The 25,054-nt window shown below is 40.1% G+C and overlaps 1 protein-coding gene across 2 annotated transcripts in view; it reads right to left on the bottom strand.

Annotated features, from left to right (window-relative positions):
* The window catches only part of meis1b (Meis homeobox 1 b), a 211,046-nt gene that overhangs the window by 125,329 nt on the left and 60,663 nt on the right, over positions 1-25,054 (bottom strand). For both annotated transcript variants that reach the window (XM_063056111.1, XM_063056112.1), the window contains exon 8: positions 9,348-9,493. In XM_063056111.1, the coding sequence (XP_062912181.1) occupies positions 9,348-9,493 (146 nt within the window). The remainder of the gene's footprint in view (positions 1-9,347; positions 9,494-25,054) is intronic.

Genomic DNA, 25,054 nt, shown 5'->3' with positions numbered 1-25,054 from the left:
CACCTGGTCCCTCAACACCAGCTCCACAGCAAAGAAAGCCCAGCAGTGTCTCTACTTTCTGCAAAGGCTGAGAAAAGTCCATCTCCCACCACCCATCCTCACCACATTCTTCAGCGGATGTATCGAGAGCATCCTGAGCAGCTGCATCTTGGCCAAGTTCGGAAATTGTACCATCTCAGATCGCAAGACCCTGCAGTGGATAGTGAGGTCAGCTGAGAAGATCATCGGGGTCTCTCTTCCCACTATTACAGATACTTACACCACACGCTGCACCCGCAAAGCTAACCGTATTGTGAAGGATCCCACCCACCCCTCACACAAACTCTTCTCCCTCCTGCCACCTGGCAAGAGGTACCAAAGCATTCATAACCAAACTGTACAACAGTTTCTTCCCTCAAGCCTTAATATTCAGAGTCTAGACTGACATCTACATCATTTATTATTATATTGTAATTTGTCCTCTACTGTGCCTATTGTCTTGTAATTATTGTACTGCTCTGCATTGTTTTGTGCACTTTATGTAGTCCTGTGCAGATCTGTAGTCTAGTGCAGTTTTTATGTTGTTTTAAGTAGTCTAGTGTAGCCTTGTGCTGTCTCACTTAGTCTAGTGTAGTTTTGTGTTGTTTCATGTAGCGCCAGGGTCCTGCAGGAACGTTGTTTCGTTTTCACTCTGTACTGTACCAGCAGCTTATGGTCGAAATGACAATAAGCTTGACTTGACTTGACTTGACTATAACCATCCAGGCCAACAATCCACAGAAGTTAGCAGGTCATCCCACATCTGGGGAAGAGAAACAGACCTAACACTTCAGGCATAAGAGCCTTTTTAAACAATTACAGACCATCCAGCAGCTCTGATGAAGGGTCTCAATTCTGAAACAATAAAAGTCTGTCTTTACACAGATGCTGCCTGACCTGCAGAGTATTTCCAACATTTTCTTCTTTTCAGTTTTCCAGCAATAGCAGATTTTGTTTTTAATTTCAGCACAGAGAATTCTTTGAGTTTTTCCAATATTGCCCAGTTTATCATTTCTGAATGTTGTTACTCGGCCATTGCCAGATGTGCCTTCAAATTCCTAGTGTTCTTCACTCTGGAGTTTTTTCCCTTAATTTCTCTGTGTGTTTGCCTCTTCCCCTCTTTCTTCCATAAGGACCCTCCTTAAATCCATTTGTCCAAGCTTTACTCAGCGCCAATTTTTGTTTGGCATTGCCTCTGAGAAGCACTGTGGATCATTTTGCCTATAACGTTCACTTTATAAAGGTAAGATGTTGTTTTTTAATGTCATACAGTGCTGACAAGCTACTCAGATTATTCTTCCATTTTCAACATAGATAGAAGACAGAAATTATAAACTACTCTTAAAATAAATCACTGAATTGATTTAATACATCTTTTCTAGGTTATAATGCAAGTGTATTTGTTTTGTCTTTGGATGCATAAGTAAGCAATCAGAATTCAGTGCTTCATTTCTTTAAGGAGGATCTTTTGGTAATTGCAAAGGGTTAGCAGTGTTTAAGCAAAAAAAAATTCTGCAAAGGAAAAAGCAGTTCAATGTGTGCCGAGTACTACAAGCATTAATTCTCAGCTAGGTCATATGCAGAACATCTGTCATTCTGTCTGCACTCTATGAGCCTCAACCAGGCCTCTGCATGGCTATTGATTTTTCTTACATTTGCTTTAATTTACTTAACCATCACAAAATCCATCAGTCGGTAAAGGGCAACTGTCCATTAACATGTCATTTACTGGCATTCGCAATTTTTTGTGCACTGTCTTTTTGGTAAATATTTCTTTTAAACTGCTCTGTGTTTACAGTGAAGAAATGAATTAGAGATGTCTCCACACCTGTTTCTGTTCAATAACTGCTTCACAGAGGTACATGTAATGTGTTTAAGGAGAAAATAAATATCTAGACATTATTACATGTGTGCAAAAGGGTGGTAAATTAGGTCCTAATTATATTATAAGAGGCATGCAGCTTTTTCAGTTCAGATTTCTACATGTGCATTTTACAGATCTCAAAGGCTTTACTGTGACTAATTCATGAGGTAGACCTTTGAATGCTTTCATCTATGGTTATCCTGTAGTCTTATTTACAAATCAACCAGGACACTTTCAGCAGCCTGTTCATGCATTGCTGCAGCAGTTAAGATGCCTACAATGTGCACGCATGGCAGCAATCAAAAAGCCCTGGCTTTGTCTAATTACTCCATCACATAATTTCACAAATTGCTTTTCCATTGGGGAGCTGTGCTAAAACATGCTCAGACTGGGAATTTGGGCAGTTCTATTTTTCTCAATAAATCCAACATGAAAGCAGCAAACAGTTCTGGGAAAGGGAGGAGGGAAGACCACTCAAAACACAATTTCTGATCAAAATACACCTCACGGCAATCCCACTATTACAAACACTGGCAACACAAAGCAGGGTGACTCATATTTCTAACATTTTCTTTCAGTTCACGCAATAAATATTAGTGCAGGAGGTTTCACACATTAGGAGTTGTTATTAAGACAAAAAGGTGGTTACTGTCACAAATTTACACCTGCAAAAGGCACACAGGTCTTTAGTTGCCGCAAAGTACCTCAAAGGAGAAGTCCAACAGCCAGAGCTTGTGCCAAGGTTTTAATTTCCAGTTTATTTGCTTTCAGTGGCTTTGAGGATATGAAAGGAAGGCTATATAACAGGTATGGTACAAACTAAAACAATGACGTAAAACAATGAAAGTTTAATTTTCCTTCCAGTTAACCTGACCAAAATACTTCGTAACATCTTGTCTTATATTTCATTTCCATGGAAGGACCTAATGGCTCCTCCTGTAATTTAGTGCTTCTTAATTCACAATCTAACAGAAGTCATTTTTCCCAGCGTTGAATTACTGAGCCTTTCCAGTTTTTAACACATCTGCTAAATAAGATGATGAGTCACACACAATTTCACATTTGCCTTGCTGTCTAATATAATGGGAGTGAAAGACTTGAATTTTTATGCTTTCCATAACCTTAAGGCATCCTCCAGCCAATACGATACAGTGGATTCCGGTTACTTGAGCCATCAGTCAATCATCAAGGCAGCCGCTTATTTGGGACAACACTTGGAAAAACAAAAACTAATTGAGAAAATAGCAGGGATACCCTTTGTTTATTTGGGACAGGAGATTGTTGCTGAAGTTTCGAACTAGCATCAGTTGTGAGCGCTTGTGTTGGCTTTTAAACACCACACTGTGCTTAGAGCAAAAGGTTTTTTTAAATAGTGTCAGTTGCCTGTGCTTGTGCTCAAAAAGCATTGACTTCTGTTACTGATAGTTGGTGAGAAATAAGCAGACTGTGGTTTCAAACATTCACGCATAGAGATGTCAGAAACAGTTGGAAGTGAAAATAAAACGATTTCACGACTTCAACAAATTATGAACTACAAAGAATTTGAAGGTATTGGCAATCATCTTGAATGTTACAATGAAAGTGAAGATATAGTGGATGTAATCAGCAAAAGCATGGTCTGCACTGACTTTGTTCATTTACAGTCAACCTAAAGAACACAGCAGCTTACACTGTGTGAATTCCTCTGTCCAATACAATTAGAAACTAATACACAGTTTTATAGTACTGTAGTAATATTGGTAGTGTTCCAATTTGTTCTGTATTTTGCTTAAACACATAATTTGTTACCTATTTAAATGGTAGTTTGCCTCTTTAATGTTCTTAACTATTTCCAAGAAACTTCGGCTAATTTGTGCAGCAGCTTAATTGGACCAATATATACTGGTCCCATTGTGCCTCAATTAACCAGAAATCACTGTATTTATAAAATGTTGTCACCATTGTGATATCAGAAACAAGTCAGTTTGATTTGCACAAAGCAAGTTCCCACAAATGGCTGTGTGATCATCACCTAATATTCTGTTTACGTGATCCTTATTCACGGATCATTTTGCCCAAGACACTGGAAATAACTTGCCACGTTTCATCAGCTTTCATGACTGAAATCCAAGGAAAACTGCAAAACTTCAGGGAAAAAAAACTGTGGAACTGTGATGGCACATTAAAAATAGTTAATATTTACATTTTATTGGCTGTAGTCATTTGCAGAAGCCAGTTGGGAGGGAAATCTGAAGTCCTGGGGATGGGCAAGAAGCAGGCCAGAAACAGCAAGACTGGGAGAGTTTGTGACCCCCTGAACTGCAGACAAAGAGGGGACCCGAATGTCCAGCCCACTGCAGTACGGGCTTGATCGTATGGAATTCTCTGTCGCCCACAACATTTCACAAGTTGATCTTTTATTTCCACCTGAGGGGGCAGACAGAAGGTAGTTTCAGATTTCACCCAGCCATTGATGCTGCTGGTTTGTTCATAAGATGTATGAAAAATGAGCAGCACTAACCAAGGTAGGCCTTTAAAACCACTTTCCTACTTGCTGAGACCATGTCTGGTCTTCTACCTCAGCACCATTTTCTCTTGAAACTCTTGATTTGTATTTTGAATGAATGAAATGACTGAGCCTCCGCAGTCCTCCGGGTAGAGAATTCCAAAGGTTCACCACACAAAGAAAGAGATTTCTCTCTCTATCCCAGTCTGAACTGACTTACCACTTTTCTCTAACTGTGCCCCCAGTGTTGGACTTCTTAGTTTGGGGAAAACATTTTTCCTACATCTAGCCTAAAAAGCCAAAGGAGAATGTTGAATGTTTTAATGAAGTCATCTCTCATGCTTGTAAATCCAAAGAAGTCAATCCTCTGGACTCACTTCAGGGCAAGTACATCCTTTTGCAGGTCAGGAGACCAAACCTGCACACGATAACTCCAGATGCAGTCTCACCAAGGCACGATATAATAGCAGAGTGATTTCCTTACCCTTTGTATTCAAATCAGTACCATCATGTACACAGCCTTTCCCATTTAGGAAACCCTAACCTCAATAAATCCATCCATTTAAAAATAAAACCAATAATATTAAAATAATTAAACATTTACTAGATTGCTCCATTAGGCAACGAGGTTAATTGAACTCATACCTTCAAATACTAAGATTTGTAACTTTGGCTGTTACAATATATTTTGGCAACAGGTTAGTGAGTCATCACTAGGTAATAGATGGTGCTATTTCAAATGCCCTGTCCTCTAGATGAATAATCATTACAAATGATACAAACAATGACATATACAGCTCCTTTTACTTAGTTTTAACTGGAACAGTTTCCATGGGTTCCTCATCAATACACGATTAATCTTGCTAAAACCGGGAAGATCCAAATTCAGTGGCTTTTTAAAAGTACTGCTATTAACAATAGTTGATGTCAGTACTTTAAATTAACGTACAACCCTCCCCCTCCTGTTGTTCCACTGAAGTAACAAAGAGCGACTACATGGGAAACCAAAGCAATAGTCTCCATTTATGGCCAATGACAATTTTCGAACATGTTTTCATTTAGTTTCTGCAGCTTACTTTACACCACTTCTAATTTCTAACTAATTACAAGTTATCTAATTACACTTTGATTTCACATTGTTATGACTAGTTATAGTTTCCAGCATTTTTATTTGCTTGATATTTGATCTTTGAAGAATGGGAGAATGCTGACGTGAACGATAATCACCAGTGTGGACCAAACAGGCTGAATTACCTGCATATGTTCTGGAAGTTCTGTTTTGTTTAGAATACTTGAAATACTGATTCAACTAAAGCATGCCATCAGGGACTCATGTTACCCTCTGCCTTTTGCTACACCAAACTGGTCACCTTTTATATTTTGTCCACATGGGAAACATAATTTAGTCATCAACTATTCACTGGACCCTTTTATGTTCTTTGAGGCTTTACTGCCATTGGTAATAAGGACGGGAAGGCTGTGACATAGAGTAGTGATTGAGCAGAGTGTGACACAGTGTCAGCGTGGTATTGAGTGCATTTATGCACATTCAAAAATCAATTGGCAGAATTGCCCTTGGAACTACATGAAGGTTTTATCTCCATGTGGCGGTAAACAAATATTTAATCTTAATACTAGCAAGGCATTTGAATGTCTCTTCAGAAAGCCTGCATCTTGAGATCAACTTGATAAAAGCACGACAGCACTACCACAAGTGCGCTATCAATTACCACCACTAAACCAGTGCTAGATATTGAAGCCCATGCCACATGCTTCCAAAGTACAAAGATGAACAGATATAGATATGAGGTTGAGGTACAGTGATATTACTGAGAATAAGGCTTACAAATTAGATTAATAATTTTCATTTTGCTTTATTTTATCTTTCATACGAGTTTTAAATTACAAGAGACTGAAACCAGTTTTACTGGAATCCAAGATTTAGAAGTAAAGTGTGAATGCTGTTTTCCTCTTTGTTTAATAATGGAAAACTGTGACAAACTGGAAAGTGTGCTAAAATTGTTGTCAGAGGCTCACAAGGCGTCAGTGATAATATTCTGCAATCGAAATTCATATTTTTAAAGCTTTCTTATTCCACTGTTCTTACTAATTTGATTCAAACTAGTCTTTCACTCATTTGTGTTTAATCAAGCTATTGGTTACTATTAAAATAATTGTTTTTTTGTTCAAAAATTAGCGGTTCTTAGATTGGTAAACTTTGTGTTTAGTAAAATTGGTAGATTTTGGAAGCTTATTTTCAAAATTTGCAGATGTTAACTGGTGTGGAACTGCCATTTTGATCCAAATGCAGGTGGGAAGACCAAGTTCTTTGGGCAAGAGGTAAATGTCAGTGAGACTGAGAAGAGAAAGCAGTGAGGTTCCTTTAAGCATATTTCTCTCTTAAAAAAATTTGACCTAATACGTTAACTATGAAGTTACATTAGGCAGGGATTCAAAGCATGGAGCTAATTGCCTTTTCCACAGCTGGTAACAACAAGCTGCCATAGAAACAACTTACAATTCAGTTTGCTTTTTTAACATAATTCCTCAAAACTTGAACTTTCTCAAATTTGAATACCATTTTCAAACAGACAGCATGGCTAGGACATGATTAAATGCAGAAAGTCGTAAATCTTTCAAATCCCCAACCTCAGGGGCAGGAGATGCTTAGTCATTGAGTACACTTGAGGCTGAGATCAATAGATTTTTGGATATGGTGAGGATCAGGGGACATCGGTATTGGATGTTATGATGGATAAGGAACCAGATCAGCATTATTTTATTGAATGAAGGAGCTAGTGTGGGGAGCAGTATGCCAACTACTACTTCCATTTTGTTCTTATGCAACAATGCACTCAAATGGAAATTACATTAGCAGAGAGACTGCAAATGCCAGAATCAGAAGCAACAATCAAGCTGCTGGAGGAACATACTGGATTGAGGTAAAGGGACATTTAATATTTTGGGTTGAGGCCCTGCATCAAGAAGTTACTTACATAAGGCTGCCATTGTGAATGGCTATGCAATGTGGACTGCACCTGTCTATTATCAAGGTCATATTCAAGGTACTGCTATCACTGATTCTAAGTTGCAAAGCCGAGAATCAAGATGGATCCCCATCACATGGCAAATTCAGATAAAGAAGGACATTCATTCACATAGTGACACTATTTCTGACACTGCAGTATCCATTTGGAGCCATACCTGGATCAGCCCTAGGTGTCATTCATCAAGCAAAATATTACCTTTGTATCACCAGTGGAAGGAACTATGCGACAGATGGACGTGTGAAGAGGAAGAAGAATCCAGTTGGCTCTTAAATAATTCTGAGGTTTTCAATCAATTCAATGCTCTCTCCACATGGCGATCACAGCTTGTGTGTAGAGGAACATCCAGCTCTCTGGCTCAAATTTAACATTTGTTTATTTAATCTTACCTCTAGTTATCCTTTTCCTTCTCCAGGTGAAGGGCCTCAACGCAAAATGTTAACTGTCCATTTCTTCCACAGATGTTGCCTGACCCACAGACTTCTTCCAGCATCTTGTATGTTGCTCTTTTTCCCTCAATTTATTTCAAAGTAATACGCCTAAATTAACTTTCATGTCACTTATGATCTCACCGGACTTTCCACTTATCCAATACATCTAATTATGTTATCAGCTCATTCTTTGCTACTCTCCAATCATCATTCCTTGAAGATAAGCTTTTCAAATATAGATTCCACTGAGTCGGCTATATACTGTGACATTCTGGTAGATTTGCATTCAATTACATTGTGCATGTTGTGCACCAATACTGGCAAGACATCCGTGTCTAATTCATGCTAAATTGGCATGATTCAAGTCTAAATAACAACTTATCCTTTCTGTGGCTTATAATTAACAGGTGTTAAAATGTTCATGTCATTTTCTGCACAGTTACAAAATGTTTCAAGCTTATAAGTTTTAATGCCTCCTTGCAGTAGTTCTTCACATCAAAGACATACCATCATTTCAATGGGCTGAATGGCCTCATTCTGCACCATGTGTTCAACAAATATGATCAATTTGATCAATCTGTATCTGTTCAGTTCCTCAATACACATCAATAGCAAGGGTGGTCCAATATTGATATTCAGGTTTTATTTTTCCTTGCACTGCGTTCTTCACCTCTAAGTACAAATGTGAACAATGTAACCGCTAACAAATATTCTGTTGACCAGGCTCACAGTTAAACAACAGTTGTATGGGCACTAAACCAGAAAATTCCTGCTTCCTTGGAACCTAGTTTTCTACGAAATGGGAGAAGGCAAAAAAATGTTGTGTAAATAAATAGCCACTACTATTCAAAAGAAAAGATTACCAGCTCAAAATATTAACCCTGTTCCTCTCTCCTCAGATGGCATTAGACCCGATTTCAATATTTTACAGTAACCAATTTAGAACTGTTTCTCCTTTATGTAATGTTTTAGCTTACCATAACTTCCAGTTCAACATTACGCAGCTGCTTTCAGGATGTCAAACCAGGAGGCATTCTTACTTTGCCTGTTGCTTCTTCCCAAATGACAATTTGCTTGAACCATTGACATCTTGCAATGTTAAAATTTAAAACAACCTTGAGCCCTAATTGCAGAAAGCCAATGTGCAATTTATTTGCTTGCTAAAGGATGGCTTTCTATCCACCATGTTGTCTTGAAAGTGGGTCCCCATGGCCTTGTGCAATCATACAATTCTCCCTTTCTGCACTTTCTTGTAATGAGTCAATGTAGAGGGGAATCAGTTAAACTAAGGGAGGTGGCTGGACAGGCAGGGAGCAGTTGGGGTTAGGAATTGGCTGGGCACTATAATTGGCGTGCAATCCTTTTTTGTTTCTATATGGGCCAACCAACTGAGCCTTTACACAAAAGCATGAGAAAAATCCCTGGAAACACCAGTCCACATCCCCCCACCAACCCCCACGCACTTGCATCTCAAGGTGGTATCGAGTTCATGTTTCACTTACTGTGAGGTGTTGGAACAACCATGCTCGCATGATGTTTGTGGCTACTTTTGGAAAGATGCCTCGTTTTTTCTGACGTTTTTTATCCTTGTCTGGGTCATCATCATCTCCTGTGCTTGGTGAAGCTACACTGTTGTCCAAGCCATCACCTGTCAGTACATCAAACATGCAGTTTTAAGGCAATCTTTTTGGTCATTTAGGTTTCTGTATTGTTTTTATGTTGCACAACATGAGGGAACTTCGTTTTTTAAATGGGTCCGTGTTTGCCAGGTGTGTTGGGTATAGATAAATTAAGCCTTAGCTTACCAAGGCATGGACTTTTAGCATGAGATACATTAAAATAAATTGGCTTTCATTTTCCAGAGTGGGGTACAAGTGCAATCTTGTTTACAAAGTCATGTACAACAGCAGATGACTCATCAGAGCTTCTAAGCTTCTCATCAGACCTCTTCAGTCAGTGCCCCAAGAGCATTTGAGGCTGATCACCTCAGCTTTGCTTTGAGCGTTGGCAGGAGACTGGGGAGGGGGAAGACGTCACGTAAGGACTATTTCCATCTCCACCTTCCAGCTCATGGAAGCAAACCCTTTATTTTCCTTCATTGTCTCAACAGAAATGAGACAACATGGTACTGAGCCCAATGTACGCCATCTTTGCCCCAATCTTATTTTAACCACTGAAAGATTTAGATCTGCAACTTAAAACTGGGCAGACGACCAGCTGGATGGGGTGGGGGGCAAAGAGATCACCATTCAACCTGTCTAGTACTTGTGTAGCACTTCCTAATTACTATAATACTGGCTTCCTAGCATTGGAAAGAGAAAAAAAGTAACATTGCTGTCAAAGACACAAACCATCTGTTCGTGCTTACACAGGGCACATGATACAGTTTGGATGACACTAATGGCTTCAACATTCGTGCCAAAGTGGTAGAATAGGGACCATTATTACTCTCACCTGGATTTCTAGTGTCATTTCGGCTTAAAGCTGCTCATAATACACAGCTGCAGATGCAAACACAATCAACAAACGAACGTTTATAATTCTAAAATGGCCCAGTGGTACAAGATACAACATTGTGGAAGGCAGCTACAACTTCAGAATCACTCACCACACGGCCCTGTCAGTTTTGCAGTGAAAGTGAGGTCAGGAGAGATAAGGGGTTGATTTTCAGCATCCATTAATACATTTACCTGAGCATCAGTCTTAGTGTAAAACAAATCCTAATCTCTTAACACTTTTGTTAATGCTAATGAATTGGGTAAACCTGCAGGACTGGGCTTTCATTTCTGGGTCAGAAGGAATGGGAAGTGCCTGTGACCCAGAGCCCTATTCAAATTTAGTTTAGCTGGTCCCATCCTTACAGTGTGTGGATACAAACTCACAGCATGAGATTAGCCATCACTGCACTGTGAACTGACAATAAATTGTCAACTCTGGTATGAGGCCAAATGGCATGGGAAGTGAAAATTCTGTCCTGGTGCAGTAGGGGGTGCCGTTCTGAGGCAAAGGTTAAATCCCTCTGTATTGCAGTGGGAAGCTACAATGAACGTGACCTATATTGTTCCTGACCCGAAATTAGTTGAGGCCAACGCAGGGTGCAAAGTGAACGATGTTTCAGTTCTCCAGCAGTGCTCTTCCCCATTTCCCGACAATCATTAAGTATGTGGGAAAAATAACATGCAAATAAATTGCAAATTAAGTATGCAAAGTCCTTAAACATTATAGCTGGGGCTATTATTTTAGTTCACAGGGAAAGTCAAAATTAAAAGCACTCAGAGCTTCATTAATAAGACATAGTGTGTGCAGTACATGCTGTCATACTATCACTGAGTTTGAAGTAAATGCTGTTTTTTGTTGTAAGGCAGGCCAATTTCTTCCATTCCACTATAATAACATGAATAGCAAACACAGATCAACATCTGTTTAAATCTTTGAGTGTAAATACTGTACACGTAGGATTATTATTCACATATAGAAATAAGTCATGGATATACAGTATTGATTAAAATTCTGAACAGCATTGAACCTAATGACAAACCCTCCCCCATCTTGATGTCTCTGCATCAACCCTCTTCTTTACATATAACTTTCCATTTATGCCAAAAAAAAACCTTCAGATTCATTTACCAGTAATGCCCCACTGCCTCACTAGAGAAGGATTCATTGATAATTTATGGAAATATCTACTATAATCCAGCTATGACTTTTTCCAGCTTTGTGCATCAATAGAATAATCAAGGCTTTAAAACAGCCTTTGCTTCCCATTACCTCAGGCAAAAGAATTCCTGAAAGCATGCCTTCAGGGCACCTGAATTATACACACCATTAGGGGAAGTAAAGGCTTTCTGCATTCCATATAAAACACTCACCAGTACCTTTCCTGTTTTTCTCATGTAGCGAAAGCACCCACACTAGAAACAGAAATTTTAAGTAAAGACTTATGTAGATACAATGGTGAAAGCTTTTAAGTGAGGACTGTTCCCCACAATCAATCTGCAGTGTGCAGCTTACCCCAAATAACTGGTTTCTGTTACATCATTAGCACGAGTCTAAAAAAAACACACACAGACTCGACTTTTCTGCAGTTTGTTCTTCCTACTGTTTTTTAGCCAAGTGGAACTGCTTTCCTTTCATCTGGGAGGGGAAATTATACTGCTGGCTGGTAATCTAAGACAAAATTTTCATTAGCAGCAAATGTCTTCAATCCACTGCAAAATTTGGTGCATGTTCTAAGATGACTAAAAAACTCCTCTAATTCTGTTGAAGATGACAGGAGCTGGATACCCTTACAGGAATACCAAAGGAAATTATTCTGTATTACACCCTTCTTTTCTTGAAACCTTTCTCTTCTTTTTTCATCCTAGTCTTTGTTACCTTTTCCTGCAAACTGACCTCAGTGCATTGAAACCTTGGAGAAAATTCGACAGCATCAGTTTTATTGGCATTTCCATTTTCCCTGTAATTTGATACCATCAATCACCTCTGTGAGGTCTGCAGCTAATCTTTTTTTTCTCTCCATCTCCCTCCCTCTCTCTCTCTGTCTCTCTAAACTCCAGTGAGCTTACTCGAGGAGAGCCATATGGTAGCAGCTATGGGTCACATTTACAAAAATGTCAGCAGTAACTTTGTTTCTTCTAGATTTGACTTCTCCTGGCTTCAAATGAAGGGCAAATTATGAAGGGAAAACTGAAAAGGTGGAAATAATCATAAAAATGATGCTAGTCCATAAACAAGCTTAGAGCCTCATTAGTACAGCAGCAGGCTCCACTGGGTGATTTATGCTCATTTTTGCTGATGCCATAAGGAAATGCCATAGGGCAACTTTTGCCAACTGCTAACACTTTCTGACAGCTTCTTAGCAACTAGTGTGAGCTGTGTTGTGGCTTTCGCGAGTGACAGGAACTGAAAATGTCATATCATCTGCCCATGTGTCACGGACTCCGTGTGGCAATTAACCAGCAGGCCAGTGAGTTAGGGGGCTAGAGGCACTGTTAGATTGCCCCTAGCTATCTGGGAGGGAGGGTGAACGGGGAGAGCTAAGGGGGAAGGTACAGGTTGTGCAGTCGCTCAACACATATGTACTTACTCACCCATCATGTGAACATTCCTACTGCTTTACTTCTGATTAGTTTGATCCATTCAAATGGGCTGCAACTCCCATACAATCTCTTTAGGCATTGCATGACATTATCAGATGAATTCAGGGTAATCTCTTTTGATACGATTGCTTGAAATGCCACTTTAATTGCTAATACCCGATTCCACATATACTGCACATTGCAAGTGGAGGTGTAAACTGCCTTTGCACTAATGACAATTTAGTCAAAATACAATTTAAAATCAGTGAAGCCAATGTATTACTCCTTTGCAGCTGCAAGCAATGAAAACAAAAGGCACAACATAACAGGCTTCATTTCAGAATGGCATAAGATCTGTAAGCAAGCATTGCAGAGTCATGGCTCCACTATTCAATTTTCTGGTAACGAAGAGCATGAACTGTAAGTCAAAACTGTCAAACCTTTCATCACAGCCGCTTGCCCTTTGAAATTTTTTTCTCAGAATTGTTTTTACAGAATTTTATAGGCCATGGTCTGGTGAAAGAAGCCAGGCAGTAGAGAAAGGAATTTGTACTACAATTCGTCCATGGGCAATTTCTTGTAAGGTCTGGGCCTATCCCCACGGAGGGCAGCAGGTGACCTGTGGCAGCTCTTAGCCTGTTGCAGTGCTCAGATTTCAAACACCCACTCAGCTCAAACGCCGAACAGTTGTCCATTTAAGCATGCCCAGGCATTTAGGCCGCACTCTCTAGTTCCTTTCAAGGAAAGATAAAGCAGCTTTTATTGTATTCAGACCATTCAATGGGTCAGAATGGTTATGTCTGCAGGGGTTACCCTTCACACAGGTCAAGGCACCATTCCCGGCTCCTCTCAAAAATCTAGCCACACTATAAAAATATTTTAGTTGCCTGTTGTTTCATGGATGCAAGTGTGTCGTGCTACTGTATTTTGACTGCCTGTGTGTGTGTGTGTGTGTGTGTGTCTACATTTGCGTGTGTTTTCTACTTAAATTTTAACTTCCACATTTTTTCTTGATAAACAGTGAGCTCGTGAATAGTAATAGTATTCATTCAAAACAAAAATTTGCAATTTATTTGATTTAACTTCCCTTTAATATTTTGTTTCATTCACTCATTTTCACTAAATTTGTTTTAAACAAATCAAAAAATGTAATTATCTTTTTAACGTGTCCATTGCCCTTTTTCCTTGTAAACAAAAAGATGGTTTGTGCTCATCCACAAACAAGCAGTTAATTTCGTGAATAAAGGTAAAACTATCTACTGCCCGGAGATCTGATGTTTTGTTGATTTTCTCTGTATGATGTTACATATAAACCCATAAATAAATTGCAGCAAAAAATAATGGAAAAATAATGTCCTGTTGACTGGATAAATTATATTTAAAAACATCATAATCATCTACTCTGTGATGTGGGACAAGTTGAATCTCAATCCACTAGAGGCATTTGGAACGAAAGGCAGTGATTACTTAAGGCTCCTGTAACATGCTGTAGGAGAGAGAGCAGCCAAGCGATGGCCATGGAACAAGGGATGTGTATGATGGTTCCCCTCTGCCTGATGGTTCATCTGGCCAACATTTAATTGCCTCAGATGATTGCTACCCATCACCAATGGTAACATTTTTTCAAAAAAATCTGAATTTCACCGTTTCACTTCTGCATCACTGGAGTTAAACAAACATATTCTAACTGCAACCATTGTCCATATTTCCTTTAGTAGTATTTCTATTTCTCTCCCAAATAAATTGTAAAGATTTTTGTGTGGATTTTAACAAAGCAGCTGGTTAACTGCATTACTCCTGACAAGAAACATAAACATTCCAGGCAGTGTCAGGAGGATGACCAAAACTCTGGCAATCACAATCTACCAGCAATAGCAGTTCTTTTGCTTCATTTGAGTAATAAAATATAATGATATTTCCAATAACTTTACTTGATTTTTGAATTTTGGGTGTGGTGAGTGCACTAGTTGTGTACAAAGTACATTAGTTCAATAAAAAACTGCAAGGGAATCTCAGATATATACAGGACCTGAAACATACAGCGTGCCAAATGAAAATACTCATCAGCCCATGTGTTGAAGACCAGAAGCAACTTTTGGCAGGATTCACAGCAAACAGTCTACTTTACAGCAAGCCAAGTCTATTTGCTTAGCAAATATAAGCTATTTAAACAGCACAGTGTGGCAAGAAGTCCACAATGTCTAGTTTCAAACTACCAGGCCCAAGATTGACGGGATTATGTTAGTTGCACCAGTTTTGAGTCAGATTGGTTCATCTTGTGATAAAGCATTTGAGTTTTGGACACAGTAAGCCATACTGGCCCAGCTCGGTACTTTATCCAGGTCAGGGAGATTTGCTTAGTGTGACTCCATATGCAACCTCCGTTCTTTATCAAGCACCACATGTATACAACACACCAAGTCTATTTTTTAATGATTGATTCTCTCTGGCTCAGGTTGACCAGGGTCAAGTTTTAATTACATACTCAAGCGAGACCTCTAGCAGTCAACACCAGCTTGTCAAAGAGCATGCTTTGGCAAACACCCATTTATGAAGAGTTTCCATGTCCAATTAAAAATGCAGCAAACAAAAGTCCTGACCAAAAGTACAACAATGTGTCCTGATAAAGGCAAGATCTACTGTGTGGAGGAGAGTCACAAACAGATGAATAAAGTAACCCTACTCACTTAAATCACCCCCATTTACTGTGGCTGGGAATGCATGCAGTCCTTAACAAAATTATTCCAGGGAAAACTGTTGAGGAGTAGACCTTCAGACCTTCCGAATCTTCGACTTGAGGAGGAAAACGTTTTCAGGAATAGAGGTCAAGAACAGATGGATTGAAATTAACTTGATTCAGTGAAGCCAGCCAACACACAAGGAACCCAATTGCCTCATCTTATTCAATAATTTTCTGGACAAACAGAACTGATGCTGAGCCTCGATTAGAAACATCGACTATCCACAGATGCTGCCCAACCTGCTGAGTTCCTCCAGCTAATTATTCTCTTCAGCCCTAATTCAATGACTCCCAAAGCTGTAAATGTCAGCCCCTACTCACTGGGCCCTCTTGGAAGATAATGGTATGCTCAGACCAGCAGTCTCTCTGGGTCCAACCAAAGGTTTAATTGTTCATCTCATACATATTTTTCATGATTGCAAGACACTGTTGGATATTAAGGACCAAGTACTGCAGGTCTACCACACTAACGAGTTGTTTGATAGTGATGGAGCTAGACTTGTTGTACACCATGTCGCAGCCTGCTTCGTCCACCCAGGAAAGAAGGCAAAGCGCAGAGTGTGGTCCAAAAGATGGTGTGGGTGATTGCCTTGAATGTCTTTGTTGTAATCGTAAGACCCTGTTAGACAATGGTACTATCTTGCACAAGATGAGAACTGCTATGGGCTTGTTCTTGCAGAAACATGGCTCCAGGACAACATCCATACACCAACAATCTACAGGCCACGACACTCGGAGTTGGGCTGTATTTTTTAATATATTATTATGTTTTTGTAGCTATGTTTTTCTGCAATCATAATTATATATGTGCTATGTGCTGTTTGTGACTGTTGATACTGTGTTTTGCATCTTGGCCCCAGAGGAACGCTGTTTTGTTTAGCTGTATTCATCTATAAGGTTGAATGACAATTGAACTTGAATTCTAACTTGGCCACTAACATAAACTTTGGGCAAGGTCAAAGCTGGATAATAGGAAGAGTGTGATTCTAGTGCAATCCCACCTGAATAATGTACCATGCCTGGGTATGGGGAAGAGTGCCTGCCCATATCCACAGTTGACTGGTGTCCATTTTAAGATTAAAGATCATAGAAGTGAAATATTTGTTACCATCCCCAGCCCTTAGGCTCAGTGTTCATTTGTAAGAAGACACTTTTGCAGATAGATAACTGCAATTGGACAATCCCACATTTTGAATTGTATGTAAAATTCTAGTTCAACATATGCTGGCAATGCACTGAACACGTATACAGGACAGGAGTGTTCAAACTCATACAATTTTTACTAGCTATGTACTGCTGAAACAGTTTACTGTGTCCCACATGTATTCAACCTAACCTGCTGTGATTTATTGGGGAGAGAAAGTAACATTAGCACAAAATTCGTGCCTCAGCCTGCCAAGCATCCTACTAAAAAGCAATCTCTATTTATAAATTACTAGACTTTTCGTCCTGTCCCATGTGAGAGCTAAATGTGAGGTGTTTTTTTTTCCCCCAAGAGTTAAAATTTTAAAACTTACATCTCCTGGAAACTATCATAAAGCTTTACCAATTGCATTGATCTATTAGATAAATGTCTTTCTACCCAAGTTTTAGTTGCCCTGCCATTGGTTGGCATGGCTTCTGTTGCCAAGACCCTTAGTTCTGGAATTCCTTCCCTACCCTTCATCACCTCTCTCTCGCATCCTTTATGGAGCTCCTGAAAACAAAATTCCAACTGAAATTTGGATCTTCTCTTGTCCAAATGTGACTCAGTGCCATGCTTTGTTTGGTAACACTCCATTAAAAGTGAAGTAGCTCTTGGGATCACTCCATGAGAGTATGCAAAACATGGTAGCATAACAGTTAGTGTGTTGCTATTACAACGTCAGCAACCTGGGTTCAATTGCCACCGCTGACTGATGGTGAGGAGTTTGTACATTTTCCCTGTGACCGCATCAGTTTCCTGACACAATCCAAAGGTGTACAGGCTACTAGATTAATTGGTCACATAGGTGTAACTTGGCGGTACAAGTGCATAGGGCCTGTTACCATGCTCCCTTACTAAATAAATAAATAAAAATCAGTATGACTGTTACCGTAAAAAAAAATCAATGTTTGCTATTACTTTTGGAGTCTTTAATAATCGCCAAAGATTTGCTTTTATCTGTTCCCGAAGAACAAATAAAAACAAATTCTTAGGGATTACAAAAGATTATCTGTTGTTTTTAAATTTGCGCTTCCTGGCATCAACAAGCCAAACCAGGCCTCAAAATACATCACAACTACAATTCATGCCAGTCGCCTACCTTTTATGGGTGATAGGCCTCTATCAGTCTTCAAAATGGAGGTCCAGGATTACAACTGACACCTTAGCTCGAAAAGAGGTGAAAGGGCCTCTGTGCACATTCTGGTCACTTCTACTATACTGAAGAACCCCAGTTGCATGTTGGTTAAAAATCGTTGAAAAAATCTGAAAGCAGCCAAAAATATTCCACTCTCCCCTCCTAACCCTCCTCACAGTCCCCCACCCTGCTCTCATGACTATACCCCTTCGCCATACGAAACCACCATGGTGGGCTTCACAGCTCTACAGGTGAGAAGACAGCTGAAACGTCTCAACCCAAGCAAGGCTGCAGGACCGGATGGTGTCAGTACCAGGGTGCTCAAAGCCTGTGCCCCTCAGCTATGTGGAGTACTTTGCCATGTATTCAACCTGAGCCTGAGGCTCTGGAGGGTTCCTGTACTGTGAAAGACGTCCTGCCTCGTCCCTGTGCCGAAGACGCCGCGCCCCAGCGGCCTCAATGACTACAGACCGGTGGCATTGACCTCCCACATCATGAGGACCCTGGAGAGACTTGGTCTGGAGCTGCTCCGGCCTATGGTCAGGCCACACTTAGATCCCCTCCAGTTCACCTGCCAGCCCCGACTAGGAGTTGAGGATGCCATCGTCTACCTGCAGAACCGTGTCTACGCCCACCTGCACAAGCCAGCGAGCACTGTGAGGGTTATGTTTTTTGACTTCTCCAGTGCGTTCAACACCATCTGCCCTGCTCTGATGGGGGAGAAGCTGACAGCGATGCAGGTGGATGCTTCCCTGGTATCATGGATTCTTGATTCCCTGACTGGCAGACCACAGTACGTGTGCTTGCAACACTGTGTGTCTGACAGAGTGATCAGCAGCACTGGGGCTCCACAGGGGACTGTCTTGTCTCCCTTTCTCTTCACCATTTACACCTTGGACTTCAACTACTGCACAGAGTCTTGTCATCTTCAGAAGTTTTCTGATGACTCTGCCATAGTTGGATGCATCAGCAAGGGAGATGAGGCTGAGTACAGGGCTACAGTAGGAAACTTTGTCACATGGTGTGAGCAGAATTATCTGCAGCTTAATGTGAAAAAGACTAAGGAGCTGGTGGTAGACCTGAGGAGGGCTAAGACACTGGTGACCCCTGTTTCCATCCAGCGGGTCAGTGTGGACATGGTGGAGGATTACAAACACCCGGGGATACGAATTGACAAAAAACTGGACTGATCAAAGAACACTGAGGCTGTCTACAAGAAGGGTCAGAGCCATCTCTATTTCCTGAGGAGACTGAGGTCCTTTAACATCTGCCAAATGACGCAGAGGATGTTCTACGAGTCTGTGGTGGCTAGTGTTATCATGTTTGCTGTTGTGTGCTGGGGCAGCAGGCTGAGGGTAGCAGACACCAACAGAATCAACAAACTCATTCGTAAGGCCAGTGATGTTGTGGGGATGGAACTGGACTCTCTCACGGTGGTGTCTGAAAAGAGGATGCTGTCTAAGTTTCATGCCATCTTGGTCAATGTTTCCCATCCACCACATAATGTACTGGGTGGGCACAGGAGTACATTCAGCCAGAGACTCATTCCACCGAGATGCAGCACAGAGCATCATAGGAAGTCATTCCTGCCTGTGGCCATCAAACTTTACAACTCCTCCCTTGGAGGGTCAGACACCCTGAGCCAATAGGTTGGTCCTGGACTTATTTCATAATTTACTGGCATAATTTACATATTACTATTTAACTATTTATGGTTCTATTACTATTTATTATTTATGGTGCAACTGTAATGCAAGCCAAATTTCCCCCAGGATCAACAAAGTATGACTATGACTATGAAGGTCAGGAGGGGTGGAGAAATGACCTGGTCTATATTAAATCAGGGTCTTGCAGTTAACCTCCTGCTTTGTTTAATAAATAATTTCAGGTAAAGTTTGAATCCATCTGGGACACGTTGAGATGGTTAAAAGTATCTCGGTAGTAAAACTGGATGGAGTTTAAACACTGTTCTTTAGCATGTGCCTTTAGTATGGCAACTTGGGAATCTTGTGTGCTATATAAAGTGAGTTAATTTTCTTTCAGTAAATAGAGTTGTACCGGTAAGCAATAAATGCTTAGAAATTCATTCCCAGTCAGTAGAGTTAAGCATGCTAAACAGTTGCATCAGTGATTTCTTGCCTCTAAATTCTATTCCATTCGTCAATGAAATGAAGTTTTGAAATACAGCACAAAGCGCATTTTAAGACATTACAGCTAAGAAAAGTTCCAAGGCAATCATTTTCCAGCAGGGAATTGCCAGTGGTGACTTTGATCTTCTGTTCATATCCATCTTTGGACATAAGCACCCGATTCACATTTTCTGTGACAACCTGACATCATCTGATGAATGGGTGGAAATTATGGGGGCTCTGTTGACGACAAATGTTGTTTGGTTATATTCCATTCTCTTTCATTCCAATGGAACCAGTAGTCAGATGAGAACAAGAAGTAACCTCAATGTCTCAATATTAATCCACCTAATTGCAGGGGAGAATAAGAATATAGGGAGAAGGGAGGGGATGGGGCATTAGCATCCAGTCTTCATTCCTTTCTCAGCCCATTAGAATGTGCATAGCAGTTTATAACAGCAATATTGCTGCAGCACATCTCCCAACATTTGAGAGTTGCTGATGGGCTTGTGTTGATGAGAGTAGTAAAACTTTAATTCCCAGACTCTGCGATGCAAATATTTGCCCATATTTAACTGCAAATTTAAACCATATATTACGCTTGACCACAGAGAGTAGGCAGGGGCCTGGGGGCAGGAACCAGGTAAGTGGAACTTTCTGCCATTCCACCAGATAGAGAAGTTGGAACTGAGGGATAATGAGATATAAAATATAGCATGGGGCTGACAATAGGTTAATTTGGAGGTGTGCAGAAGACCAACAAATTAATCAAGGGCCAGCACTAAAAACCTCTATGATATGAGACCAAAGACATTATTAACCAAACAGAACATTCAGCACATGCTGAGTACCATAGATATAAACTGTACACTTTCTGAAATTATCGTGCACATTCAGTGCATTGTACAATATGGTTGGGTTGAGTTGTTCTCCAGTCTTGAAAATTAACTTGCAAACGTGTCACCATGCAAAGAGACATTGTCAGTGTGCTGTTCATTATGGTCTGCCCTCTGAACGCCTGGCCTTTATATACTTTTCAATCAGCTGATTGGACATCATTTCGGAAGCTCATTTGTTCTGTGGGGAGGAAATCTTATCACTGATTGGCTGTGTGGCCAACCTCATGCATTGTGGCCTGGAATTTTGCCTGCATTGGCTCATAAATAAGATCTGGGTCTACGTATTTGTTTACAGAATTTTTGGGGGAAAACCGCACTTCTAGCAATTCATTTGCATGCTGCATGTACAGTTGTGTCATGACTTTCACTGATGCCTAGTCGAATTTGTCCTCTCTCTCGGTATTCATGGGTAGAGACTGGGGAGAGTTGGTCATAACTACTTTACAGGTAGTTGATGTTCATGGATCCTTGTATATAGTTTTCTCCCAGTTTGGCCAACATAATACTTGCTACATTGGATTCCTTAGAACACACTGATCTTGTCTAATAGCTTGGTTCCTTCTTTTGGTCTGCAAAGTACTCTCCTCAATGTTGCTGTTGGATTGAGTGAGACTGAAATTCTATGCTCTTGGAGCAGTCGGGCTGTCATTTCTGAGATATTGCAAATGTATGGAAGGACAACCCTTTGATCATTTCTTGGTTGGTGCACTGTCAAGCTTGTAGGTATCTTTATATGAAATTCTGCGGGTATCCGTTTCATGTGAATTCTTTAAAAAAATGTTTCTCCTCTTTATCCTTTACTTCCACCATGATGCAGTGTCCCTCTGCTCTTCGGAACAAAATTTGATACAGCTCTTCTTGTGTGCATTTGGGTGGTTGCTGTGATAATTTAGGATCTGATCTGTTTATGTTCCCTTATGATAAACACAAGTTTCTGGAAGTTTGTGTTTCTACTGACAAGCACATCCAAACTCGGTTTCCCGAGTTTCTATTTCTGTTGTGAACTTAATGTCGTCGAACACATTGCCGATTAGTTTGTATGTTCTTTGTGTTTACTATGACAAAATCATCATAGTAATGTGTCCAAATTTTAGAGTAAATGGAAAGGACAACAAAGGGTTTGCCCATCTCTGGGTTCATAGTGGAGGCCATCATGCAAAAGTTAGAAAAAATGGTGTTGCCAATTATAAACTCTAAAATTTGGGTTGAGAGGGGCAGATATTCGACTGGGCATCAGTGAAAATCATGGCACAAGCGAACATGTGGCATGCAAGAGAATTCCTAGAAGCGTAGCTTTCAGCAAACAAATTCAGTAAACAAACACATTGACCTTGATCCTATTTATGAGGCAATGTGGGAAAAATTCCAGACCATAATGTACAAAGTTTACCACACAGCCAATCAGCAACGAGATTTCCTCCCCACATCGCATGACACAATGAACAGCGTATTGACAATGTCTCCTTGCATGGTGACAAAACATTTGCAAGTTAACAGCCAAGATCGGCGAACATCTCAACCCAGCCATCAACCACCCAAGTTACACATTTTCCAAATTATTTCCATTGCAGAATATGCCTTGGATATCACATACGATACAGCATACCTTGCACATTTGATGTGGTACTTGCACATTTTGCATACAACAAAAGCCACCGTATACATTATGTGAGCTACAAAAGAACCCTCAGCAACAAGTCCTGAACTACAGAAAATACCTCGCAGGTTCTAAAACTGTAGAACACAACTTGCATCCTCTGCCCCACCAAAAACGCCTCACGCTGTAGAAATGGATCTGCACAGATTGTGCATTTCAAACAATGCCCAGCACAAGTACAGGTACAGTTTATACCATCAAAAGTATCTTGCAAGTTCTGTGCATAACAAAACATATCTTTCACACACTGTGCATTTCAGTAAAATCTTGTGCTTTTTTTGTTCACTGCAAAAATTGCCTTGAATATTCTCTCTACCACAGAAAATATCAGAAAAGCTCTCTCTGCACATTGCAGATACTATAACAAATATGTTTCATATCCTCTGCATGATAGGAAATGTACTACATATTCTGGGCACTACAAAAAAATTATTTGCGACAAAAAACTTATAAATATGCATCATGACTGAACATATTGCGAAGTAAAGAAAATATGCACTATTTTTTCTATGCACTATGTACACTTTCTATGCATTCTGTGCAGTATAGAAAACATTAATGCATTATATATTAATGCACCTTACGGGATTGTATGGTGCAAAACAATGCCATGCACATTGTGTGCACCACAGAAGCCTCTTTGCATGTTCTGTACACTACAGTAAATTCTTCTCACTTGAATGAAGCTTACTTACACATTTTGTGCCCTGCATCAAATGCTTTGCACGTTCTTTGCACTGAGGAGAGTTCCTAAGACATTCTCTTTTCTGCTGAATACGTGCATAACTTGCATTACTTGCACACTTCAGAAAATGATTTGTCCAATCTGTGCACTGTGGAAAAGTTTATCAAGAGCAACGTTTTGCATATTATATGCACAATGGAACACACCTCACTGATCTATGGACTAGAGAAAATACCTTGCACATTCTTTACACTACATAGCACACCTTACAGATTCCGTGCAAACAAGAACAGGTTTTGCAGATTCTACACACTTCAGAAAACACATTGCAGGTTCTGTGCCAAAGAAACAAGACTTGCGCATTCTGTCAACTGAAGAAAATACTCAGAACAAGTTGTGCACTACAGAAAACACCTTGCATATTTTCTACTGTATAAAATATACCTGATACTATGCAAAATACCTTGCATTTTCTGTGAACTACAGAATAACCCTGCACATAAATGTACACTGCAACTATATTCTGCGGATTACAAAAACCACTTTTCACCATCTGCTCACTACAGAAAATTGCATGCACTTTCAAAGCACTATACAAACACCTGTAACTCATTCTGTGAGCTATGGACAGTGGCGTGCATATTCTGTACAGAAATTAAAATACATTATTATACAGTTTGTAGATTAAATAAAAGGTCTTGGACATGATATGAACTACAGAAATCGCCTAGGATATTCAGTGCACTTTTGGAAACACAGTGCACACTCTGCTCATCACATCAAATTCATTTCCCAACCTGCTTCATGAATTGTGGAAATCAGAATATGATTCCCCTTTGTGCATGTTCTCGAGTGTGCTCATAGAAGTCAAGGATTCCTCTCCAGGTGTAAGGCCCTGAATGTTGGGCGAGAAGCATAGAGAAGACCAAGTATTGTGGCATAGTTTCAGAGGACGAGATCACCCAGGATTGGGACATGGCTTTATCTGCTGGGTATTGAGAAGATCAGTTTCCCTATTCTCATAATGGACACAGTGGGGCTAGGGTCATCCTTTGGTTTTTGAAGATCAAGCCATAGGTTGCACAATGATAGACATGGCCTGCAAATGATTAGAGTGGGACACTCAGGCAATCAATGGATTTGAGTAGTTCAAACTAAAGTCATGGGGTGTTTGTGGTTGAGTAGGATCAGGCTCAAGTTTGCTTGGATGATTAAGAGTTGCACTCATGATTGATGTTCTGCAGAGATCAAACCAGGGCATCCAAATCCAGTGCAAGATATATTCAAAAAGGAAGATGAGGTGGGACCCTAACATCACAGCTTGCACTGGGCTTGCTCAGTCTCTTCAATAATAATGAAAGAGCTTCACAAATGAAGCCCAGCTTCTACATTATAGCCTGCACTCTCTGTGGGGTACATGTACAAACCAAACTCACATAAGAAGCATCCAAGTGTTGTATTACTTGGTACAGGTCCAGCCTCTAAGATCCTTGTTTTAAAATTAAATGGCATTGTGTGGGCATAAAAAAAAATCACGTAATAGGGTAATTTATAGGCCTTTATGTTTTCATGTGTCAACGTTCATTTAACTTCCTTCATTTAATTTTTTGGACATTTCCCAGATACACTTCCTAATTCCTCTAAACCTTCCCGCAATTTCAGTTGATTGATGCCTTGATGTTCCAAATTAATTTTTATTC

This window comes from Mobula hypostoma, chromosome 8, assembly GCF_963921235.1.
Source record: "Mobula hypostoma chromosome 8, sMobHyp1.1, whole genome shotgun sequence".
Taxonomy (NCBI): Eukaryota; Metazoa; Chordata; class Chondrichthyes; order Myliobatiformes; family Myliobatidae; genus Mobula; species Mobula hypostoma.
Note: the sequence above shows the minus strand (reverse complement) of the source record. Positions and strands in the feature narration are given on the sequence as shown.